The 20,451-nt window shown below is 41.6% G+C and overlaps 1 protein-coding gene and 2 pseudogenes across 4 annotated transcripts; all 3 read right to left on the bottom strand.

Annotated features, from left to right (window-relative positions):
- Nucleotides 1–1,495: 1,495 nt before the first annotated feature.
- Nucleotides 1,496–16,324, bottom strand: LOC110056526 (uncharacterized). 2 transcript variants are annotated; one of them, XM_020763029.2, is made up of 3 exons: nucleotides 16,192–16,324; nucleotides 16,022–16,075; nucleotides 1,496–2,321 (listed from the first exon to the last, which is right to left on the bottom strand). In XM_020763029.2, the coding sequence occupies exon 3, from the start codon at nucleotides 2,318–2,320 to the stop codon at nucleotides 1,640–1,642; it is 681 nt and encodes a 226-aa protein (XP_020618688.2). In that variant the 5' UTR covers nucleotide 2,321; nucleotides 16,022–16,075; nucleotides 16,192–16,324; the 3' UTR covers nucleotides 1,496–1,639. The 2 variants fall into 2 exon arrangements, with proteins under 2 accessions (XP_020618688.2, XP_020618686.2); XM_020763027.2 differs by lacking the exons at nucleotides 16,022–16,075; nucleotides 16,192–16,324 and adding an exon at nucleotides 14,743–14,831.
- LOC149104153 (uncharacterized) lies at nucleotides 4,008–7,198 on the bottom strand (annotated as a pseudogene). The gene is made up of 2 exons (XR_016201929.1): nucleotides 7,104–7,198; nucleotides 4,008–6,835 (listed from the first exon to the last, which is right to left on the bottom strand). The product of XR_016201929.1 is annotated as an uncharacterized LOC149104153 (transcript).
- LOC149104152 (uncharacterized) lies at nucleotides 7,164–9,787 on the bottom strand (annotated as a pseudogene). The gene is made up of 2 exons (XR_016201928.1): nucleotides 8,739–9,787; nucleotides 7,164–8,097 (listed from the first exon to the last, which is right to left on the bottom strand). The product of XR_016201928.1 is annotated as an uncharacterized LOC149104152 (transcript).
- Nucleotides 16,325–20,451: the final 4,127 nt, after the last annotated feature.

Raw genomic sequence — 20,451 nt, 5'->3', positions numbered from 1 at the left:
GTTATTGTTTTGTTTGAATTGTTTTTCTTTCGTACGTTCGTTCTTTCTTTCTTTCTCTCTTTCTTTCTTAGTTTTTCTATTTCCATGATCTGTTTGTCTGTTCGTCTGTCTGTCTGTCTGTCCGCTTGTTTGTCTATCTGTCAGTCTGTCGTCCTATATCGCTCGTCCGAAAATTTCGCGTCTATCCGACTAGCTGCCCCCGCTCTTTCTTTCTCTTCTTTTTTCTGAACGTGGCAGTTGCTAACTAAGGAAAATTGCTGCAGAAACAGATCGAAAGCAAATGTTTCTGAGGTATTGCGAAAATATCTCCTTTTTGCCCCCTGACAAGCTCTCGGAAATTTTTTCGATCTTATAGCCAGAGCCGCGTTATCGTTCTTTTTCTTCCCTAAAGGGCATGCGTTGCCTTTGATCGTTCGTATCTGGTTGTCATGCTGACAGACCGACAGCAAGAACTACGTAAACTTGATTTGCATTGGTAATTGATACCCTGGGCATAAAATTCAAAGAACAGTAAGAAAGAATTTACACGTGTTTTACCCCCATCACTCTACTCGAGGCCGCGAGAGCGACGAGGTTGGCGACCCACCCTCCCACCCAGCGAGTAAGTCGGGCTTGATCTAGCTGTTCGCTACTATTTTCGCCTGGTCTTGGGCGATTCCCTATGACTTACCATGTCGTGAATAACACCAGCCGTGGGGATAACAATACCCTGGGTAGAATATGACACAACGTAACAGGTAGCTAGCTATTCAACTATTTGCAGACATCCTTGCAGGTATCTTAAAAGATCAAAAAGAAAAAATATATGTCGCTCGTGTTTGTTATGGTTGTTTATTTTTCGTTTCAGCCTCGTTCCCAGGGATTTGAACTTGAGAACGAGACCGCATCAAATTTGTGGTGGGAGGAAGTTTCAGACTACACAGATAGCCTTGTGCAGGATCCAAACCGGTGCAAGAGTTTAAGACGAAATGTCCAGATTTTTTTACATGATAGTTAAGCAATTTTAAAATCACCCGAGATAGAAGAATTTTGCCTGAAAATACTGTAGATATGATACGCGCAAAAACGTCACTTTGGTGTCTTTGGTCAGATAAATTTGTTCTCCATGATTTAACACTCAAACCTCCTGTAAGGATTCAGTGAGAGGTGTTCGTGTTCAGCACGGCTGTCTGGATTCTTGTAGCTTGTTGAATAGTGTTCTGCAAAGTCAAGCTTTCTTTCGTTTTAGATTCATCTTGAGTTCAACCGCCCAATTAAATCTTGATTATTTTCCAGTGAAAGCATAAGTAAAGGGAAATCAAAAATTCTTACGAAGGGCGACACCTTGTGTCTTTAAGAATGACTCTTTCAGCACAACTTTCGATGTTCTATCAGCCGAAAGCCAAAACGCGTCGAATTGACCATAAACAAGGGTTTTTGCTCAAAATGGAAAATGCCGGGAAAATGGCATTGAAATCTATTTTCATACAGAATTAATTAAAGTCTGAACACACAATTTTGTCACATTTCTTTATCATTTTATTTGTAATGCTATAAGCAGTTACAATTGATCCCCAAACACGTTATCGTCGTTATTTACTCTACTTCGTAACACTCACTGGCTTTATGGGGAATGAAATGCTTGCTCTTTTTTTCATGCTTAGCACAGAACGCGAACATAGGCGTGCTTGCTAGAATCACTATATCTATTGCTGTAAAAGCGGATGCCTCTTCCTGCTTGCAGCTCATTGACTGCACGGATCACCAGGCCATAGTTAGGCACGCCGCCACGCCACTTCCTGATTGCAGATGTGACGTCAAACTCCACGAAGCCTTCGGGGCGCAAGGGATAAATTGTGACTGGGTTCCAATCTTGAGGTTCGGCCTCTGCATCGCTGCCGTCCAAGGCCAGCCATGGTGCGGACCAGGATACGCTGAAATAGCGCTTGGTGCTGGTGGCTTGACTTTCCACCCAATATTTTTTCACCAAGTGAGCCTGAATGTAACGGGGAATGAAAGGGGTCTGGTAGATCGAATGCCAGCTAGCCGCGTGCGCGTATTTATAGTATAAGTACATCTTGGCTGATTTGATGTTGCAGGCGAGGCAGGCAGTGGGTAGATTCTCAAACTGCACCAAGGATCGCTTGTTGGGATACTGCGGGTGCTTGGATACCAGAAGGTATATCAAATAATTGAAGTTGGTCGTCGAACGTTCCAGTGCCACATCTTTCACCACCTTGAGCGTGTAAAGTGTACCCGCTCCGGTGTTGTAAGTTGTCACGCCATGCGTGACAGGTGCGAGTAACGCCATCAGTAGAATAACCGCAACGCCAATTGCCATTCTGTTAAAACAAAAGAGTGAAATAGCTTGTCTGAACTTTGAGCGCAAATATTCTTCATTACAGATGTTTTCAACCTTCTTCTATGGTCAGATGATGACGTGTGTTGGAGCTGGTGCATATCCACACTCTCCCTCCCCACCCCCCCCCCCCCCCGCACCCCAGAAGGTATATTACAAGTTACTGAATTCGTCACATGAGATAAGGGGTGTAACAAAAATGTCCTAATTTTGAACAACTGACTCTCTAAACCTAGGAATGGTCTGTGGCTTTAAGTTGGAAATATTAAAGATGAATCGCTGGAGAGATTGTGTCAGTCAAAATCTAAGTGCAGGGTATGTTGCGCTGGTTTGCATCCTTAAGGAGGGCCAAAATAAGAGCAAAGTTCGACTATCGGTGGCTAGAAAAAGGGCAAAATATCCGGAAATGTGTTCTATATCCCTACTCACAGTACAAGAGGGAAGACATCGAAAACGAAGAATACAAAAGCAAAAACCGACACAACGTAGGATGATTTTTTGAAGGTGTACTATATTTCGGCTGGCCAAACCAGCCTTCTTCAGATACAGTGAGAATTTTACATTGGGACGTGTTTTTATGTAGCCGATATTTAAAACGAAAACGAAGAGACCTATTTTGTCTGGGGCAGGAGGTTAATACCGAGGCGGAGAGATCTTGGGTCCCGATAGCTTTTCTCGTTTTCTGATTGGCTACTTACAAAGTCCATAAAATCTCATTGGTTAAAAAAGTTGACAGTTTGACCGCTTAAAGTTGAACTTGAAAGCTTGCATAAATTAAAATTTTACCTGTCTGTACTCTTATTGACGGTAGAAATAAGCAAATCAGCGCGCGAGAAATTAGGCAGTTATTGTAAAACTTACCTTTGAGTCACGCGCTATTGGCGATCGCGCGTAAAGCGAAGCGATTCGGCGGGGTGGAGTCTGGTGAAGAGGCGCCAAGAAAGTCACACTTCCTCGTCCGCTCAATTACACCATTAATCAAAACTATAACAAAATTCTCGAACGTGATTGGCTATCAGCAGCCCGATTTGAGCATTAATTGGACAGTGTACGCGTCATGCTTGTAATTGGACAGTACGCGTCATTTTGCGCGCGAAGTTGCGATGTACTTTGTTGACTAAACTGCTGGGTTTTTCAACATTCATAACGACGTTCTAAAATCGTTCAGCGCTCAATCGATGGTTTGTTCGTTTCTCGAATTTTGTCATAGTTTTGATTAATTGGTAACAGGACATCGCGTCGTCCAATTCAGTCTGTAATCATACTCGTGATTAACAAATCGGACTCCCGCTTCGCGGTCGTCCGATTTTGTTAATCACTCGTATGATTACAGACCGGATTGGACTCCACTCAGTCCTATTACCATTATGTATGCGCCCTGATTACGAACTCGCGGCTACGCTGCTCCTGCTTGTGTTCCAATGTGCGCTTGTTCGCAGGCTAAATTAGAAGATCTTCACAAATTTGATGCTGATTTCTTTTCTTAGAATAACCCATAGCCAGAAATTCCGAACCACGACCTCCCACGAGGCGTGACAATTGTGTTTGCATGTGCTCTCAGGTCTCTAAAAGAAAAATGTATAGATGTCGTATTTCAGTCGATCGCTGCAAAGAACGAGGTACTTGAATTTCACTGTCCCGATGAAAATTTCTTCAGTTGTGGTAATAGTTTTGAATTGGAAAGGGTTTTGTAGCTTAGCGAAGTAAAATTCTTGCGGCTTTTTCCACTTGAAAATTTTACGAATGCTAACAAGGATCTGCCATACTAACCTTTGTATATTATGTCTTGTTTACGCAAACCACTGACCTTTGCTTTGGGTTGCTCTCTCTTGCTGAAGATTAGAATCTCCATCCCCATGCGGAACTTGAAGACCACATCCAATACTTTTGTTTTCGACAATTTTTGGTTCTCTTCGAGTTGAATTCATTGCGGTTTTTGCTTTATAAAACTCCCGAAATCTCCCAAAAATTGTCCATCTTTGACTGCACACTTTCAAAATCGCTCGGATGAAACTCTTGACGAACGCGAGCTGTTTTCTTCACCGTATGTGTTGTTTTCATCACAAAATCTAGCCACCATTTTGAAAAATAGTTCAAGCTGTTCTCCAGGCTCTTTTCGGCGTTTTTAAGAGCAATCGTCCCAAAATTTCGCCTAGAGGTATGCAAAATGAAAAAATCGAAAATCCCCAAACTTTGCCAGGATATAGGTCTGGATGAACTATTTCTAGAAAAAATACTGTAAGTTCGATTAGATTTTTATTTTACGCGAACGGCGACAAAATCGGTTTGGCGGTTCTCACATCAGTTTCACGAGCTCCAAACAACGCATTATTTGAGCTTCGCTTAAAAATAAACAAAACGGTAAATCTGGCCATTGAATATCTTAATGAAAAGAACACATGTTTACGAACAGTCTGAAATATTATTTGTCCGATTCCATCGCAAACTGAATTTTTGGGCGATTTTTGCTTTTCTTCAATATTTCACTCATTTTGGCGAACAAAAAAAAGGCAAAATTGACAGGGTAAAATAGCACCTTGGTACATGGCATGGAGTTACATCAAGTTAATCCAGCGAAAGAACAGGGTTTCTTCTTCAAATAACTGCAATAAAATTTTTGGGCTACTAAAAATGCGAAATTTTAGGGCGCCAGACAAAAGTGGCACAAAGGACAAAACACGCCATTCCTTGTCACGCAATTAGGGGTGAAAAATCAACAATGCACTCGTGGAAAAGACAATAGGTCAGTTTTTTGGCGTAAAATCGTTACTATTCCGAATAAAAAGCTACTTTCTATCAATATTTGTCCTTTCTACTGCTCAGGTTGCCTGAAATTTAAACTTTTAGCGATTATTTTTCGAATCAAAATACAAAATCCTCATGTTTCGAACGGCCGAGGACGGATAGAATTTGTAAATTGTAATAAACCGTAAAATCGATACTTTGCCGTATTTATACTTCAATTTGAGTATTGTAGTTAATCTATACATACCATTTATCAGCGCCAAGCATGGACTGCATGTGTACTGGCTTCACAAGTTGTTGCCGTTAACTGCCAACCGCTGCAAAACAGTGAGAATTGCGTGACAGACTACTGAACGCCCACGTACCTTGTACGTGTTCTACAGTTCAAACCCTATTGTCCCTATCAAACGGCCACCGTTGGGGAAATGGATTTTGGGACTTCGATTACCGGCCGCCTAAAAGGGGTGGCCGTTTAATACGTGGCCGCTTAATAGGGGTTCGACTGTAATTAAAAAAAGTAGTCGTCACACTTCCTTTATTTTTAGTACAATTTTGTTGCGAACCTCAATACTGGAATAGTTTTTTTCTATTTTTGTTTAATAATTATTTCACAAGATACGTCTACACCTACTCCACCGCGCTGGGCCTGTTAATCATGAACATCCTGGCTGATTTGGTGGCTATAGGCTATTAGCACGAAACTCGAAGTTGTTTTGTGGCCAAACTAGTGTGAAAAACTAAAACTAAATGACGGAGGCATGGGCAATGGTCTGGTTACCCTAATTGATGTATGTAACATCTGAATGTACACAAAACTTTAAGGCAGTTATGCACACGAGCACGATCTCACGAGCTCTTCAATTAATTGAACATACGGCGTTTTTAGCCTTGGTGGAAGATTGTCAATTTCCATTTCAAAGTGGCTGCATATTATGCGCAAAATAGGGACGCTGAGCTTGGTTAGCTTATTTCTTGTATACAGCTCACAGAGATTGTATGTATCGTAAGTGATCGGGTGGGTCAGCCGACACTCTTCAAGAATGTGCGCACGGGCGGAGGAGTACGCCTCTTGCTCTGCAACAGCTTGACCGTCCCACTCGTCTGCAACATCGTGACTTCCTTGCATGAATTTTGCCGCCATTCTTGAAAAATAAGATTTTATTTGCTGTGGCGCTAGGAATTCATCTACAGTGAATCTGCGGCTCCCGTCTTCATGTTTTACATGTCTCATATCTTGAACCACCTGTGCGGGGTCTGCTTTGAATCCTGTCTGTTCTCCTATTTTAAATTTCTCGTCTAGGTAGGCCTTCTGCTTAGCACTGAAACGGGCAGCCTTCTTCGTAGATCGCAATGCCCAGCCCTGCGGTAACGCCTGAACACTTTGCTCCGAAAGCTCAGAACCGGCAATAAATGGCTGTGCGCTTTATCCTTCCTGTTGTTTTTCAGCGTAAAGAATCTTTGCCTTGTCGAGGAGGGAGTGTCTTTCCTTTACAAATTTGCACTTGCCATAATGCATATGCCGCTCCAGGTTACAATGGCGCTGAAAAGTACTCACGCATCCTTCAACTGGACAGGAAAAAAGACCAGCGTGTTCGTTGTCAGCGGATGCAATGTTTTGCTCTCCTTGAACGGTGTTTTCTGGATTGTCTTCAACAGGAAACCGCGTGTTGTCAAACAAAGAGACGTTTTGGAAGTCTCCAGGAGAAAAGGAACTCTCGGGGAATACTGAATCCTTCACTGAACCCATTTGGACTAACGAAAAGAGAGCATAAAAAATACCTAAACAAGACAAGACACGAGATTTTGTTGCATTTTGTGGCAATGGCATTTGAAATAAAAGCGCCTTCAGTAATAAGGGTATAAACCGAACCTAAGATTCTTCAAGTAATTACATTAGCGGTAACCCTGATATATTACGAACAGCCCTTACTTAGTCCTTCGAGCGTGACGCGAAAAAAAAGCGCGCGAGAAAATAAAAATTTGGTAAAAGTAAGCAAGAAATATATATATTTTTTTTTACCTTGCAACTGAGACCATGGTATGGTCTTTCCTTCTCCCACATCAAATGCCCTCTATACAGTCAGACATTCCTCTCCATAATGGAAATGATTTAAGTTGCTCACTCCTTCCAGTTTCCCCTGCAACGAGATTGGATGCTGCTTTGTGGAATCAATCAAGGTAACTCGGACGCCTCTGACACCACCATGAGATAGAATAGCTCGTTTCAGATCATCCGCAGAGATTACATCATGGCCTTCATTGATATAGCGAAGAACATGTGCTTTGATCGTTGTTGCTCTTCTGTCGCATGGACCCTTACCGCCTTGTGGGTCGCTGAACTCCACTCTCTAAACTTTGATATCAGTCGCTTCTTTCATAAGTCGGCAAGCAGCTAACATGGTGAAGCTGTGGTAACATCCGGCGTTGTCTTGTCGGAGAAAGGCAGTCTTAATCTCCGGATGTTTTTTCTTGAGTTGTTAGAGTGTGTGTCGTATGATGCTGACCACCACGTTGCTGTCTTGACTGCAATTCTCGACTATGTGAACAAACGCTTGGTGCTGCAGCTTGTCGGCAATCTTACGGGCAACAACACTAATGTGCCAAGAAATTCCTCTTTTGCCAAACCAATCAGCTTGCGTTTCCCTGTACTTTTGTGGCCGGAACTTCATGGCCCAGTCCTGTGTGATGAGAACTGAAGACGTTTCCAGGTTTTCTAGAAGACTCGTTCTTGCCTTGTCCTGCTGAATTGATCTCAACTGATGAGCTTTCCATGATTCAATTGCCTGAGAGGCTTGTTGAAGTGTGTACATCAAGTCATCCCGGTCTTCGTCTCTCAACTCGGAGGATCTTAATGAAGACTCAATTTCCATCATTATGGATTTCAGCTGGTCACAAGAAGGACAGCACTTGTCATGGGAATGGTCACACGCCACACGGAGATAGTCCTCTTTAGGGTCACTTAGAGCGTGCGTGCTGCAATCATCTGGAACGTGCGAGGCTGCTGTAATATGGACCTTAACCATTTAAGAAAAATGTGACAGAAGATCAGTATAAAAAATGATATGTTGTACAGTGTATATACACACCATGAAAACGGAACAACAGAATACTTTACACGCGTTTCCCCTTTTTTGAGTTCCCCTTCATGAAGAGCGAAGGAGTGCTCCGCCATAAGCTATGAGCTATATTAGAATTTGCCATCCAAAGATTGAGGATTTTTAGCTGCTTTACTATGAACTAGAGTCAAAATATTAGCCATTTTGTTTGAAATGTCTTGAAGGGGTAAAAGCTTCTAAAAGAGCCTCGAGAACGTCTGTGTTGATCTCGTTTTGACTTATTTAGAGACATAACAATGTCCGGTATTATGATTGATTTACTTTATAATAATAGACCCATCTTCCAGTGCTGCCCGCTGTCCCCATTTCAGTTTAGAGTTGTAACTGATTTATTTTGGTCGCTTGGAGTAAATCTAAATCTATTTAGAGCTGATTCCATACGTTCACGGATGTATAGTTCGCGCGTTTCGGAGGCAAGGTAACACCTTATAAGAAGTATCTCGTTCCGAGTGAGTACCCTGTCTCCAATAAATAAGTAAACTCATTTCCCTACTTGAATGACTTACAAAGAAAAATGAAGCATGCATGGCAATACTTACTTTGTAGTCTGTTTTGAAGTACTGTTTTCCCTCCTTCAGTGCCTGCTGGCATCTAAGGACCCACTGTCTCTCACCCAGTTTTTCAACAATTGCCACCAGATCGTCGAAAGCTTTCGCTCCCTCAGCCGCAAAGTAGTCCAGTCCATGAAGTGACTTTCTCACTGTGGCGGTACATGATGACAATATACGCAACATTGTCGAGGTGCTGAAAGGTGTGAAGTTGGTCTCCGAGCAAAACTGACTATACTGGTCTGTTATTCGCTGAGGAATCATATATCTAATGGTATTCGGAGTTTCGAGGATCTTGCCGTTTGTTAAGTACAAGTAGCGTTGGCCAAATGGTAAATCTTGTGCAACGCGTGCACTAGTTATGAAACACAGGAAGTGATCTAACTGTGATTCGTCCACACGCATTCTTGGGCTTTTAGAGGCAGGTAAAGGAACACCGCGCCCGTGGTGGATTGTGTGCTGTCGTGCAGTTTTGATTCGATACTCAGTGATGCCTGGTATGAACTGCTGGATTACTGAATATGGAATCAGATCAGCTATTACTGACAATATATGTCGGCGTGTGTCCCAACTATTGGCGTTCTGATATGTCTCTGCTAAGGCTTCCAGATACTTCTGATCGGCTGAAGTTTGGGGTGTTGTGCACAGGGATGCTTCCACTGACTGTGAACTCTTCAGTGCTTGCCACAACGACGCGGGGTTTCCAGGAGAGATGACCTCCAATGACGCCACGACAGCATCTTTTGCTTTCGAGATGCGAACATTCTTGGTGCGTAGGCTTAACTGATCCCAGCGCTTTTTGGGTTAATTTATAGTTCCTTTGCCGCTGACGCTACGAAACTCGTTTAACTTCAAGCGACAAAGGGTCTGGTTTTCATAGTTGCTGGAGGAATCACTGGCGCTGCTAGTACCAGTACTTTCTTTTGTGTATGGGCTGTCATCTGATGTCACAATTGATAGGTTTCTCAGAGCCTGAGACAGTCCAGTGGCGCTTTCGTTTTCCTGAAACAAAATGAATTTGAATTTGAAAATATATACCTAGGAGAAAAAACACACACGCACAAGAAAATGCAATATCCCAAAACAAACTTGTGGCCTGCGCATGCGAGCAAGGTCTCTCGGCAGCTTGCCGGGCAGAGTGTTAGAAGTGTGGCCTTGTCAGCACAAGGCGCAGTCGCGAGGACAATGGGAACGAGATCCGCCTTCCCGCACGAAAAACATTTCCTTCCCGCGAGCAATAAAGCCACTTACGCAGGCCAGGTGCAGGTAGTAACATAAATGATCTGCTTGTAGGCTCGGCCATTACATTTACTGGGTCACTTTCTGCTGAATCCAAGGGCGATGAAATACCCTTTGTTTCTTGCTCACCCGCTTGTGGGATCGCGGCGATCTCCTTAGTTGAGACAGTTGACATGGATGGCGCTTCAAACTGAGTGGATTTTGACTCTTTGGTTAGAAACAGCCGACAGCGCTTACAAATTGCTGGAAACAACAAAATTAGGGCAATAAATAGACAAAAACATGCTAGGTCTAAAACAAAAATTCAGGTCAATGCACTGAAGCGAAGCAACTGGAACAAGCACAGAAGTGAGTCTATAAAGTAGCTGAGATTGTGGAATTGTGACTCCTCGGTCTCCTTTTAATTCTTTCTTCTTATGGACACTCCAGTCTGGCGGGACTGAACATAACTTTTTTTGACAACGCCATCTAATTCCATATGCATCTCGTTGTCGTGGACAAATTGACATTTTCAAATGATGCTCTTTTATCTCGAAAATCCCTGAAAATTTAAAGATAATTTACATGCGTTTATCATTCAACAAGGTGTCATTCGCGACTCAATTCATCATCAGTGATGTTTACCCAAATGTCTGGAAATCATTTCGTTTTAAAGTTTCACCCACCTGTATACCTTATATCTGCGCTGGGGGTTTCATAACTGCTACGCGAAATTCTGTACATCTGACTGGTAATACTTTCACGAAAAAACAGTTCCTTTTCGCTTTTACTAACAAGGTAAATATAATGCACTTGTCACTGGAAACCCCCAACCCCCAACCCCCAACCCGGGAAAACATGGGGCATGGGTGGGGCTTTGTGGGGGCTTTGACTCTCTGCCCTTCTCAAGGGAGTGGGGGATAATTCATTTTTTTTCCCTTTGCATTCCCAGGGAGGCGGGGAATTAGTACATTTTGGCCTTTGCTTTCCTGATGGGGTTGGGGATAAGAATATTTTAGTCTGTTGCCGTGTCCAAGCAGGGAGGAGTAACAGAAAGGTCACTTAACAACCCGGTACGAAAGAGGTCTGGGACGACGGCCTAGTAACGTGGATCAGTCATCTTCACCTTGTGATGGTGAGTTTATTTGCACGCAATTAAAAAATAATCCTCATGTTGCGACCTCTTATTTTGCTAGCTAGTATTAGTAGTGTCCAGTGACAGGTGCGTGCATAACTCGGGGAAAAACCGAAGCAAAACTACAAGGCATTGCCTTACTTCAATAACCATCTCGACTTATTTCATTGTTTATACCTTGCATAACGTCTACACAATTTATGAGAAATATTGACATGTTACTTGCTCTTGCCAGAAGAAGATTTGCCTCCGTTTGTAAAGTTGAATCAAAGCAGTCGAAGAACTTCAAATGACTCTTGATGTTTCTTCCGCATCTTTCTATCGTTTCACACAGAATTTACCGGGTTGGAACTACTGCATCCACACGGCCCTCCAACAAGTTCAGAGTAGCCACAGGTTGCCATTTCTTAACGTGTATCATGCAACTGTACAAAGGCAGCACAGATTATCGAGTCTGAAGTAATCTGATTATGTGTTGGTGGGCGGTTTTGATGTTTTTTCGTGGATATCGAAAGCGAAATTAAAGTGTTCGTATCAGTCATTGCGTGCTAAGTACTTGATGATTCCCGGACGCACACGATTATACCCACGTGTAAATTTTTTTCCTATCTATTAAAATGTGGGCAGCTTACAGCTTTAAAAGCGGGATAACTTTACATGTACGAGTAAAAGCACAAAATCCCCCCCCCCCCCAAAAAAAGACATTAAATGTTCTGCACTAATCAAGATGTCAAGAAGTTCCAGACAACTGATCAGATAAGCTTTGAAAGCTTATCTGACGAAGCGTCAAAACATGTCTCAACAGATTAGTCATGATTAGTAAATGCAATAGAGGAGGAAAAGAATAAAGGGAAAAAAGTCTCTTAAAAGAGAATTCAAGGATAATTTGAGGTCCCCGAACAAAATTGCCGTGTGCCCTGAATTTAAAGGACGAGTATTTGTGTTACGTGCCCCTGCAATTGTGGCCTGGCCGCCTGTCACGCAAACTTTAATGTTTGAACATTTCGCGAGCAGCGGGGGGCAGTTAACGGCAGCAACTTGTGAAGCCAATACACATGCAGTCCGTGCTTGACGCTGATAGATGGTATGTACAGATTAACTACAATAGTATAAGTATAAATACGGCAAACATATTAATTTTACGGTTTGTTACAATTTATAAATTGTATCCGTCCTCGGCCGTTAAAAACATGAGGATTTTGTATTTTGATTCGAAAAATAATCGCTAAAAGTTTAAATTTCAGGCAACCTGAGCAGTAGAAAGGACAAATATTGATAGAAAGTAGCTTTTTATTCGGAATAGTAACGATTTTACGCCAAAAAACTGGCCTATTGTCTTTTCCACGAGTGCATTGTTGATTTTTCACCCCTAATTGCGTGACAAGGAATGGCGTGTTTTGTCCTTTGTGCCACTTTTGTCTGGCGCCCTAAAATTTCGCATTTTTAGTAGCCCAAAAATTTTATTGCAGTTATTTGAAGAAGAAACCCTGTTCTTTCGCTGGATTAACTTGATGTAACTCCATGCCATGTACCAAGGTACTATTTTACCCTGTCAATTTTGCCTTTTTTTGTTCGCCAAAATGAGTGAAATATTGAAGAAAAGCAAAAATCGCCCAAAAATTCAGTTTGCGATGGAATCGGACAAATAATATTTCAGACTGTTCGTAAACATGTGTTCTTTTCATTAAGATATTCAATGGCCAGATTTACCGTTTTGTTTATTTTTAAGCGAAGCTCAAATAATGCGTTGTTTGGAGCTCGTGAAACTGATGTGAGAACCGCCAAACCGATTTTGTCGCCGTTCGCGTAAAATAAAAATCTAATCGAACTTACAGTATTTTTTCTAGAAATAGTTCATCCAGACCTATATCCTGGCAAAGTTTGGGGATTTTCGATTTTTTCATTTTGCATACCCCTAGGCGAAATTTTGGGACGATTGCTCTTAAGGACGATTTTTACGCCTGGGACTTGAATTTCGTGCTGCGTGACATATCGGCCACGGATCGAAAATTATCCTCGATGTGATTTACGGCGGCTCAAAACCGCTTGCAAAGGCTTCTCATTGTACGAAATCGGACCGGTGAAAACAGAAACGTATCAGTAGAGTTTCTAAAGAGATTATTTCAGTGAAATCTTCTTAGAAAAGAGATGATATTTGCCGGATAATCTTTATTTTCTTGGCTGAAAGTTGGCTTGTCAGCGCCGGCGCTGGCGTGACTTGTTTTCTTGACAGCCGTGAGCCAATCAGCACATTGGATATAATGACGTATGTCACGCCTGCTATGGTTCGGAATTTCTGGCTATGGCCAATCGTCAGATCTCTGCTTAAAACCACTCGACTAATTACAACACCTCCAGACCTTCCGGACCTTGAGTTTTTCGACCGAGATGATGACATCTGGACGATAACTCAGGGACTACTTTATCTCTGTGAAAATTTTCTTAACACTTCAAATCTTGAGAAACGTATGTCATATATCAGACCCGAAATCCGCAATAACGTTATTTTTAAACACGATGGAAGGAAAATAAAGAAATAACTAATGGTTTCACTATGTGAACTTTTTTTTCGAGCGAAATCACCATTTCGATTCCACATTCATCCAAAATGAGAAAAAGGGCCTATCATCCTATTCAACTATTACGGCAGAAATCCAATATTTGCACAATGATCAGAATATCAGAATAAATGTATCAAACAACAGAAACATTTTCCTGCACTTCAGAATGTGCTTTGGTAATTTCACAGATATAGGTTTGGTGAAATTGGTAAAAAATGGTCCACATTTCACATCAATAAAGCGGAGAAATAGTAGTGAAACGCCAATGAACTAATTTTCACGGAGAGCATGGACGTTTTAGATTCTGTTCTGAGCGGCACATGAAGTCACTCAGTTGTCCAATATTGAATTACACTTTAGCTATGTGAACACATCAACGTGTTTTATAGGCTGTTTAATTTTCTCCAGGTTGAGGCAAATAATCGCTTTTCGCCTGTCAACTGAACACATTTATATGTTTTAGCTCGACTATTTTAGACTCCCTTCTGCAGAGCCAAAATAATTTATAGTCGCCAGCTAGTAAGGCTGAAAGATCAACGCCCATTAACAAAGAATGCGGAATTTGGAGCCGAATCATTGAAATGCTATGTCTGCTTTTCCATCGAAAGCGATTACCTTTAAGAAAGCCTTAAATTTCGACTCTTACAGATTAAATTTTGTTGAAATCGTATACTTGTTCTGCTGAGAATGTCATTGCTCTTGTGGAAACAGATCCGTTTAGTTTGGTTTGGGTTTTGTTTCTGTTTATGCGTTTTGATGGGTTTTAATCTTATCGCCGTATCAAGAAAATGTCGAGGTTTTCCACTGAGATAAAGACTCTAATTCAGCCAAAAGCCGTGAGTATCACGCATGACCACGCCATGAATTGCAAAACTAAACAGGAATAAACATTACGAAACAAGAATTAAAAACTTTTGTTTCCTGTGGTTGCGTCTGAGTTTTTCACTCAGGAAGTACTGTTTCAGTGAGCGCCTGAAATTGAAGCGTTATGCCGGTTTGCGCCCAGAACTTATTTTTCGCCGACTTGCTTTGCACCGGCCGATACTGAAGTAAAAGTTCAAACGAGAATCGAAGCGCTTACCTGGAAAATGAGTTTGCTTGGGGATTCAATCTGTTCACTTCAAGGGATCGCGTGAGATGTCTAGACGCTCTCATTGATTCGGGTATTTGTATTAGATATCAACATCAGGAATGTTCAAAAAGGGGTGGAAACTTCGCTTGTCATCTGAACATAAGTGTGATGATATATTAGAGCGGAAAGCAGACCTTTGTAATATCATTATGGGTCGATAAGAATAGAAAATACTGGAGAACATGAGGGCGGGAACACACTTGCTTAGCGTTTGAGGCGGGTAGGGCCGGGTTAAGGAGAACTGAGGGAGCTTATTGGTCCTTATTGGAGAGGAGTGAAAGCTAATTTAGTGCGGTAGTGAAGGAGACTATTTTATTACGCATCTCCATGACAACAATGACAATAAAATATCAAAAAGGTGAAGAAGACACGGGTAAGTGAAAATAGCGTCAAATTAACTAACGAAACAAAGGTCATTATATTATGATTCGCTCATCGACCGGCTTCACAGGAGTTGCATTCTGGACCTGTCGTTGCAGCACTTGAACTTTTTAGCAAAGAAATGGCTGCAGAGTAGCTACTTTTAACTGTTTTGTAAGTTTAGATGACAATACAACAAGAAAGAACTCGATAGACTTATGATAAACAGGAAGCATATAGTTTGCGGCAATACTAAGCACTCAATCATCAGTGTTCGGCAAGAATATAATTGCCTCCCTATTGTTCATTCTAAAACGACACGTCGAAACTACGCAGCAAGTCAGTGTGTACTGAGCTTCAGTGATATTCAGCTCGACCGTAAGCCCTTTGTTCTGCCACGTCACTCACTAAAAATACAAGGCTTCGCGTATGAGAACCTTCAACTAATTCAACAATTTGTAAGAGCCAGTCTTTCGTTCATTCTTTGCATGGTCTCTCAGAGTAAAACAAATATGAAGAAGTGTACATTCGATTTTTACCTTTTCTCTCTTTATCTTAGAATTTCGAGAACGGACCGTATATTGTATCCCTGTTTACTGACCTAGGAGCCTCTACCCCCACACCCAAAGTATTGTACTTGCAAGGCTAGCGGAAGTCTAAAAAAATTGACGGTCCATGCCATACTTTGTGATTTTCAAGTGTCTCTCCGATAAGCTATCACGGTGTGGCACTTTGCTGCATTTAAATTCAGCATGGGGAAAAAGGTCAACACGGTGTATTCTTAGAGAATCACTTGTTCAGAGAACTTGCTTTGTTGTGCTGAGTTGAAGAAACTTAAAACAAACTTGACTTGAATTAAAGAACTCACCTTAGTCAGTTAAAACCTGCCGGGGTTAACAGAGCAAAACCAGAAGAATAAAAGCTAGAGAAGAAAAGATCCAGCATTGGATTAAGAATTAGCATCAAAAAGAGTGATTAATTTCCCCCAAAAAAACCCTTAGACTACTTACACCTGGCAAATTTGATTTCTCTACTCACCGCTTCTTGTATTGGTGCTTCGACCGAATTGAATGGGCCTCTAGTTGGCCGAACAGCTTGAGTGATAATGCTACTTGCGTTTTATTTATTAATGGCTTCATCCAATAAAATGGAGATGTCTATTCTTTTTCATTTGTTATTGATGATGACGTCCTCACCCGTGGGTCTGATTCCGCCTGGATAAACAAATGAGCCTACAGATCAAATAGATAGTGATGCAACTGTTCTTGTTAAAAAACGATATTCTGTTACTGGATAAAGGCATAATAAAGTTTTCACTACTTCTAAAAAGGCCTCAAATATAACTATATAATAAAGAAGATAAATCAAGCGAAATAAAAGAAAGAGAACTTGGTTCCTTATGGAAACGCGAGTATTGTCACAAATTAATATTTTTCTACAATATTTTTGACAACTTTGAGAATCTAGCGCCTGTGTTCATAAACCTAAATTAAGCCGTCATAATTGCTTTTAACTAATTGCACTTCAACGTCTAGATTTCCTAAATCGAAAGAAAACTTAAGTTTGTTTTGTGTTTGATCATGCGTTTTCGCTCTGTAATCACAAATCAGTTTCGCAGTTGTAAAATAATATAAATGTTTCTTTCTTATAAAGAGGAACCTTAACCTTTGAGTTAAACTCTTTTTAAAAGGACTGTTGAGTGGGCTAAGCATATCACATATCTAGCCTAATAAAGCGCATGTCTTGTTTTGTAAAAAAGAACCACCAAATAAAACCTTGGTTAGGTTTATTTATTCTTGCTTCGTTCTACACCCTCGGTTTGCAAACATCAGAAAAGTGTTTTCTTAGCTTTAGCTATTGGCTCACCGTCGCGTCATTAGTTAATTTGTTTTAGCAGTTAATTCTAGGAGATAAATGAATTTGTTTACCAATGCAGATAACTCTAAGTGTTGAGCTAACAGCTAAAGCTAAGAAAAAACTTTTCTGATGATTGCTATTAGCTCACCGTTACGTCATTTTGTTAATTTGTTTTAGCAGTTAACGGTCTAGGCGATTAAGGAGGGCCCTTCTTAACTACCAATTGGCCATGAATTTGTTGCTAAGGAAGGTTTCTAACTGTCATATTTTGAAAGCAGGAGCCCAATGGGCTCCTGTTGAAAGCCAGACCTCCTAAGGATAAGCTTTTTGTACAGGTTTGTTTCATTGAAGAATCCTGCCAAATTTTCAAATCACGGCCATATTTGGCCACCCACGCGACCAGAACAGAACAAACCCTAAAACTTAAAAGCTATGCCTAATGCTACGTAGGGGTTTATGAAACACGGCTCGTATTATCATAAAAGTTATGAGGTAATAAACCCCCGTATTAACACTTTCTACAGTAGCTTTCCTCTTTTACGTGTAAACAGTAATTCCATAAGTACGGTTATAAAGAAGGTTAAGTTATTTCTGATTCAGAAGAAAAATCCAAACTCTTCCTCTTTTCTTTCAAGTTTTAGCGATTTAAAATTCTAAATGCGCCGTTTCGGACTGGCACTAGTTACGCACGCGAAAACATTTTTTTCAAAGCAAATGTTCCCTCATAAAATTCACCATTTAGCACTGCAAAACGCTCCAAAATAGTTTTCCTCTAAATATCGTCTTCAGCAACCCTTAGCAACAGCTCTAAATCTGTGGTTAAGAAGGACACCCCTTAATCAATTTGTGTACCAATGCATATAACCATATTAAATGACTTGTTTAGAGTCTAGCATAAATACAGGTGTTTTGTAAATTGTTCTTCGGTTACGCCCCCGGTGGTTGGACGCCGGATACCACTATCCCGTATTGGTTACGTTCTGATTACGATATTGATTAAACTCTACTGTTGGAGCCAAGTAACTGCGTATTCTCTGTCTTCCCGTTGGATTGTTTTGCTATAATAGATCCCGAAACCTCTAGGAGTCTGACAAACTACGTCGCTGCAAGCGTGTTTCCCTCTGGATGGTTTTAACAAGGATAACAACTTAAGCGGCCCAAAAAGCTGTTATCACAACTCCAAGAAGTTCTTCATCTTCTGTTCGTTCGCTGCCTTAAGCTTCCTGAAAGTTTTTTTAAGCAAGAACGGTCATTTTTTGCGTTTAAAGGCTTGCGCGTGCCTACTTACAAACACAAATGCCAAAATATATTGTTATTTTTGGGTTCTGCTGTTTATTAACTTTACAATGATATATAGTTTTCCGTGGTTTTCTTTAAAGTTGCGCGCTTAGAAATATTTTTCCGGATGGCATCACTGAAGGTCCACAGAATTAAACCAAGTAGATCCAAGTAGTATGTTTTTCTGTGGACATTCATGAAACAGCTTCTAGGCGGCTTTGCTCATCCTCAAAGATCCAGGAGCAGTTATTCGGGTCATGCAGGAGAAGTCAAACCCGCGAAAGTTTACGAGAAACATTCGTTTAACTTCCATCTGGCTTGAGAATCCACCCCGGGTCTTCGAGGTACTGCACTGTCACGATTGGAGACTGAGAACTCCGCCGAACTAACTTGTAATTTTGCTGTGATACAGGGATATATTTTCAGCCCTGGTTTTCCATTTGAGGTTGTAATATACTTCATATTTAGTCTGCCTGAACAAGGTGAACTAGGTGAAGGAAAGACAATTGTTTCATCTCAAAAATAGACGATTTAGGTCTCCGATGGGCTTTGCTCGTTGTGCTGCATCGTCATTTGTTCATAATATAAATGTTTGGGTGCTTGATGATCGCACGTGTGCACAATCCGCGTCACAGAATTAGCTATTTCTCGACTGTTGTGGGATTTCTGATCTGTGACGTGGATTTTGCACACGTGGTCAGCCCAAGCGACTTTTCACACAGATTAACATCCACGCAACGCGCGTGGTAATATTATCCGCGAGAGAACTGGGTCCCATGTTTAGCAATAACTCGAGAGCTAGGGGTTACTTCGGAGATAAGGCCTATATAGGAGATCAACTCTCTTACCTTTCTGTCGATAGTTCAAAATTCTCTACCGTTGAATCAACGGTGGATAACGGTAGGCAATGGGGCCACCAGGCAACTCAGCGGTCGCAGATCTTGTCATGGTCAACATAGAGGCACGGGCCATGTCTACCTCTCCAGTTGCTCCTCGCTGATCGCGGAGCTGTCTGGACGACTCAACGTGTGTTTAAAGAGAAGACACGGAACTTTTCCACCAGCATCTGAACTCTATTGACGGTAACATTCAATTCGATAGAGCGCGCATGCCAGACTGACAAGGTTCAGAGTATTTCCTTTTTGGACTCAAGAATAACCGTGTTGGGGATGGTTCCGTAGAGAACCCACACCAAAGAATGTCTTGATTTTGCGTCTCACAGTTGTAACGAAAAGGGCTTATGGAACACTGGTCAAGTGTTCGCCTGCATTGGGAGCTGGGCACTGAAATATCTGTTACCAACCAAAACACTTGACAGCTGAGCGGATAAATGGTTTGGCATACATCGTAAACTTACGAAAGTAACGACCCTCGTTACTTTCGGAATAAGCAGCCTTTGGGGCTTATTACTTTCGGGGTTGCCTGCGTAGCTTTTCCAAATTCTGGCCGCGTGTAAATTAAGAACGCGCGTAAATTGGAGCGAGAACAAAAACTTTGCTCTCGCTCCAATTTACGCGCGGCCAGAATGCGGAAAAGCTCTTTGTACGGGAACGCTTGCTACGCAAGCCACTTTCAAGGGGGGGGGGGGGGGGGGGGGAGGCCGCCTTTACTTTCGGGGAGCAAAAAACGTTTTATAAAGTTGGTACGATTGAGTCCTTTCAAACACAGTAAAAGACGGAAATTCGTGAAAACAGTTCTTTAAATATCAGATTAAGTTCTTCGTTCAAATTTAAATCTATGTTGCCGCCACATGGGTGCGTTCTTCCTACCTAGACCGTGTTCTCAGTGGTCGGCGGGTAAGCTAATCAGATACCGTAAACTGTTTCTACTTCATGACGCAGTGCTATGTTATTCTGCTTAAACAACATCTCAAGACGTTGGTCGAGTTTTCAATTTAAATTCGAAGCGTTCCTTTTAATTCGCTCTTATTGAAAATGGACTTTTCAATTCTCAATTTTCAAAAAGTTCATGCTAGTACGTTCCTGTTCTACGGCTTTTGTTTTAACACGGCGCAGCATGAACTCACGAAGCACGAAATGACATTTCACAATGGTTCGTGGCATAAGCGATACCTTCCCTAGTTGTAAAGCTAGATTGCCTTAACTCAAATGACCGTACGGTAACTTCCACGTGACTATTTTCGGTGGGGGTGGGGGGAGGGGG

This window comes from Orbicella faveolata, unplaced genomic scaffold (assembly GCF_042242905.1).
Source record: "Orbicella faveolata isolate gen_17 unplaced genomic scaffold, um_ofav_v1 contig_35, whole genome shotgun sequence".
In the NCBI taxonomy this organism is placed as follows: domain Eukaryota; kingdom Metazoa; phylum Cnidaria; class Anthozoa; order Scleractinia; family Merulinidae; genus Orbicella; species Orbicella faveolata.
This window is presented reverse-complemented; position numbering and strand designations above follow the sequence as displayed.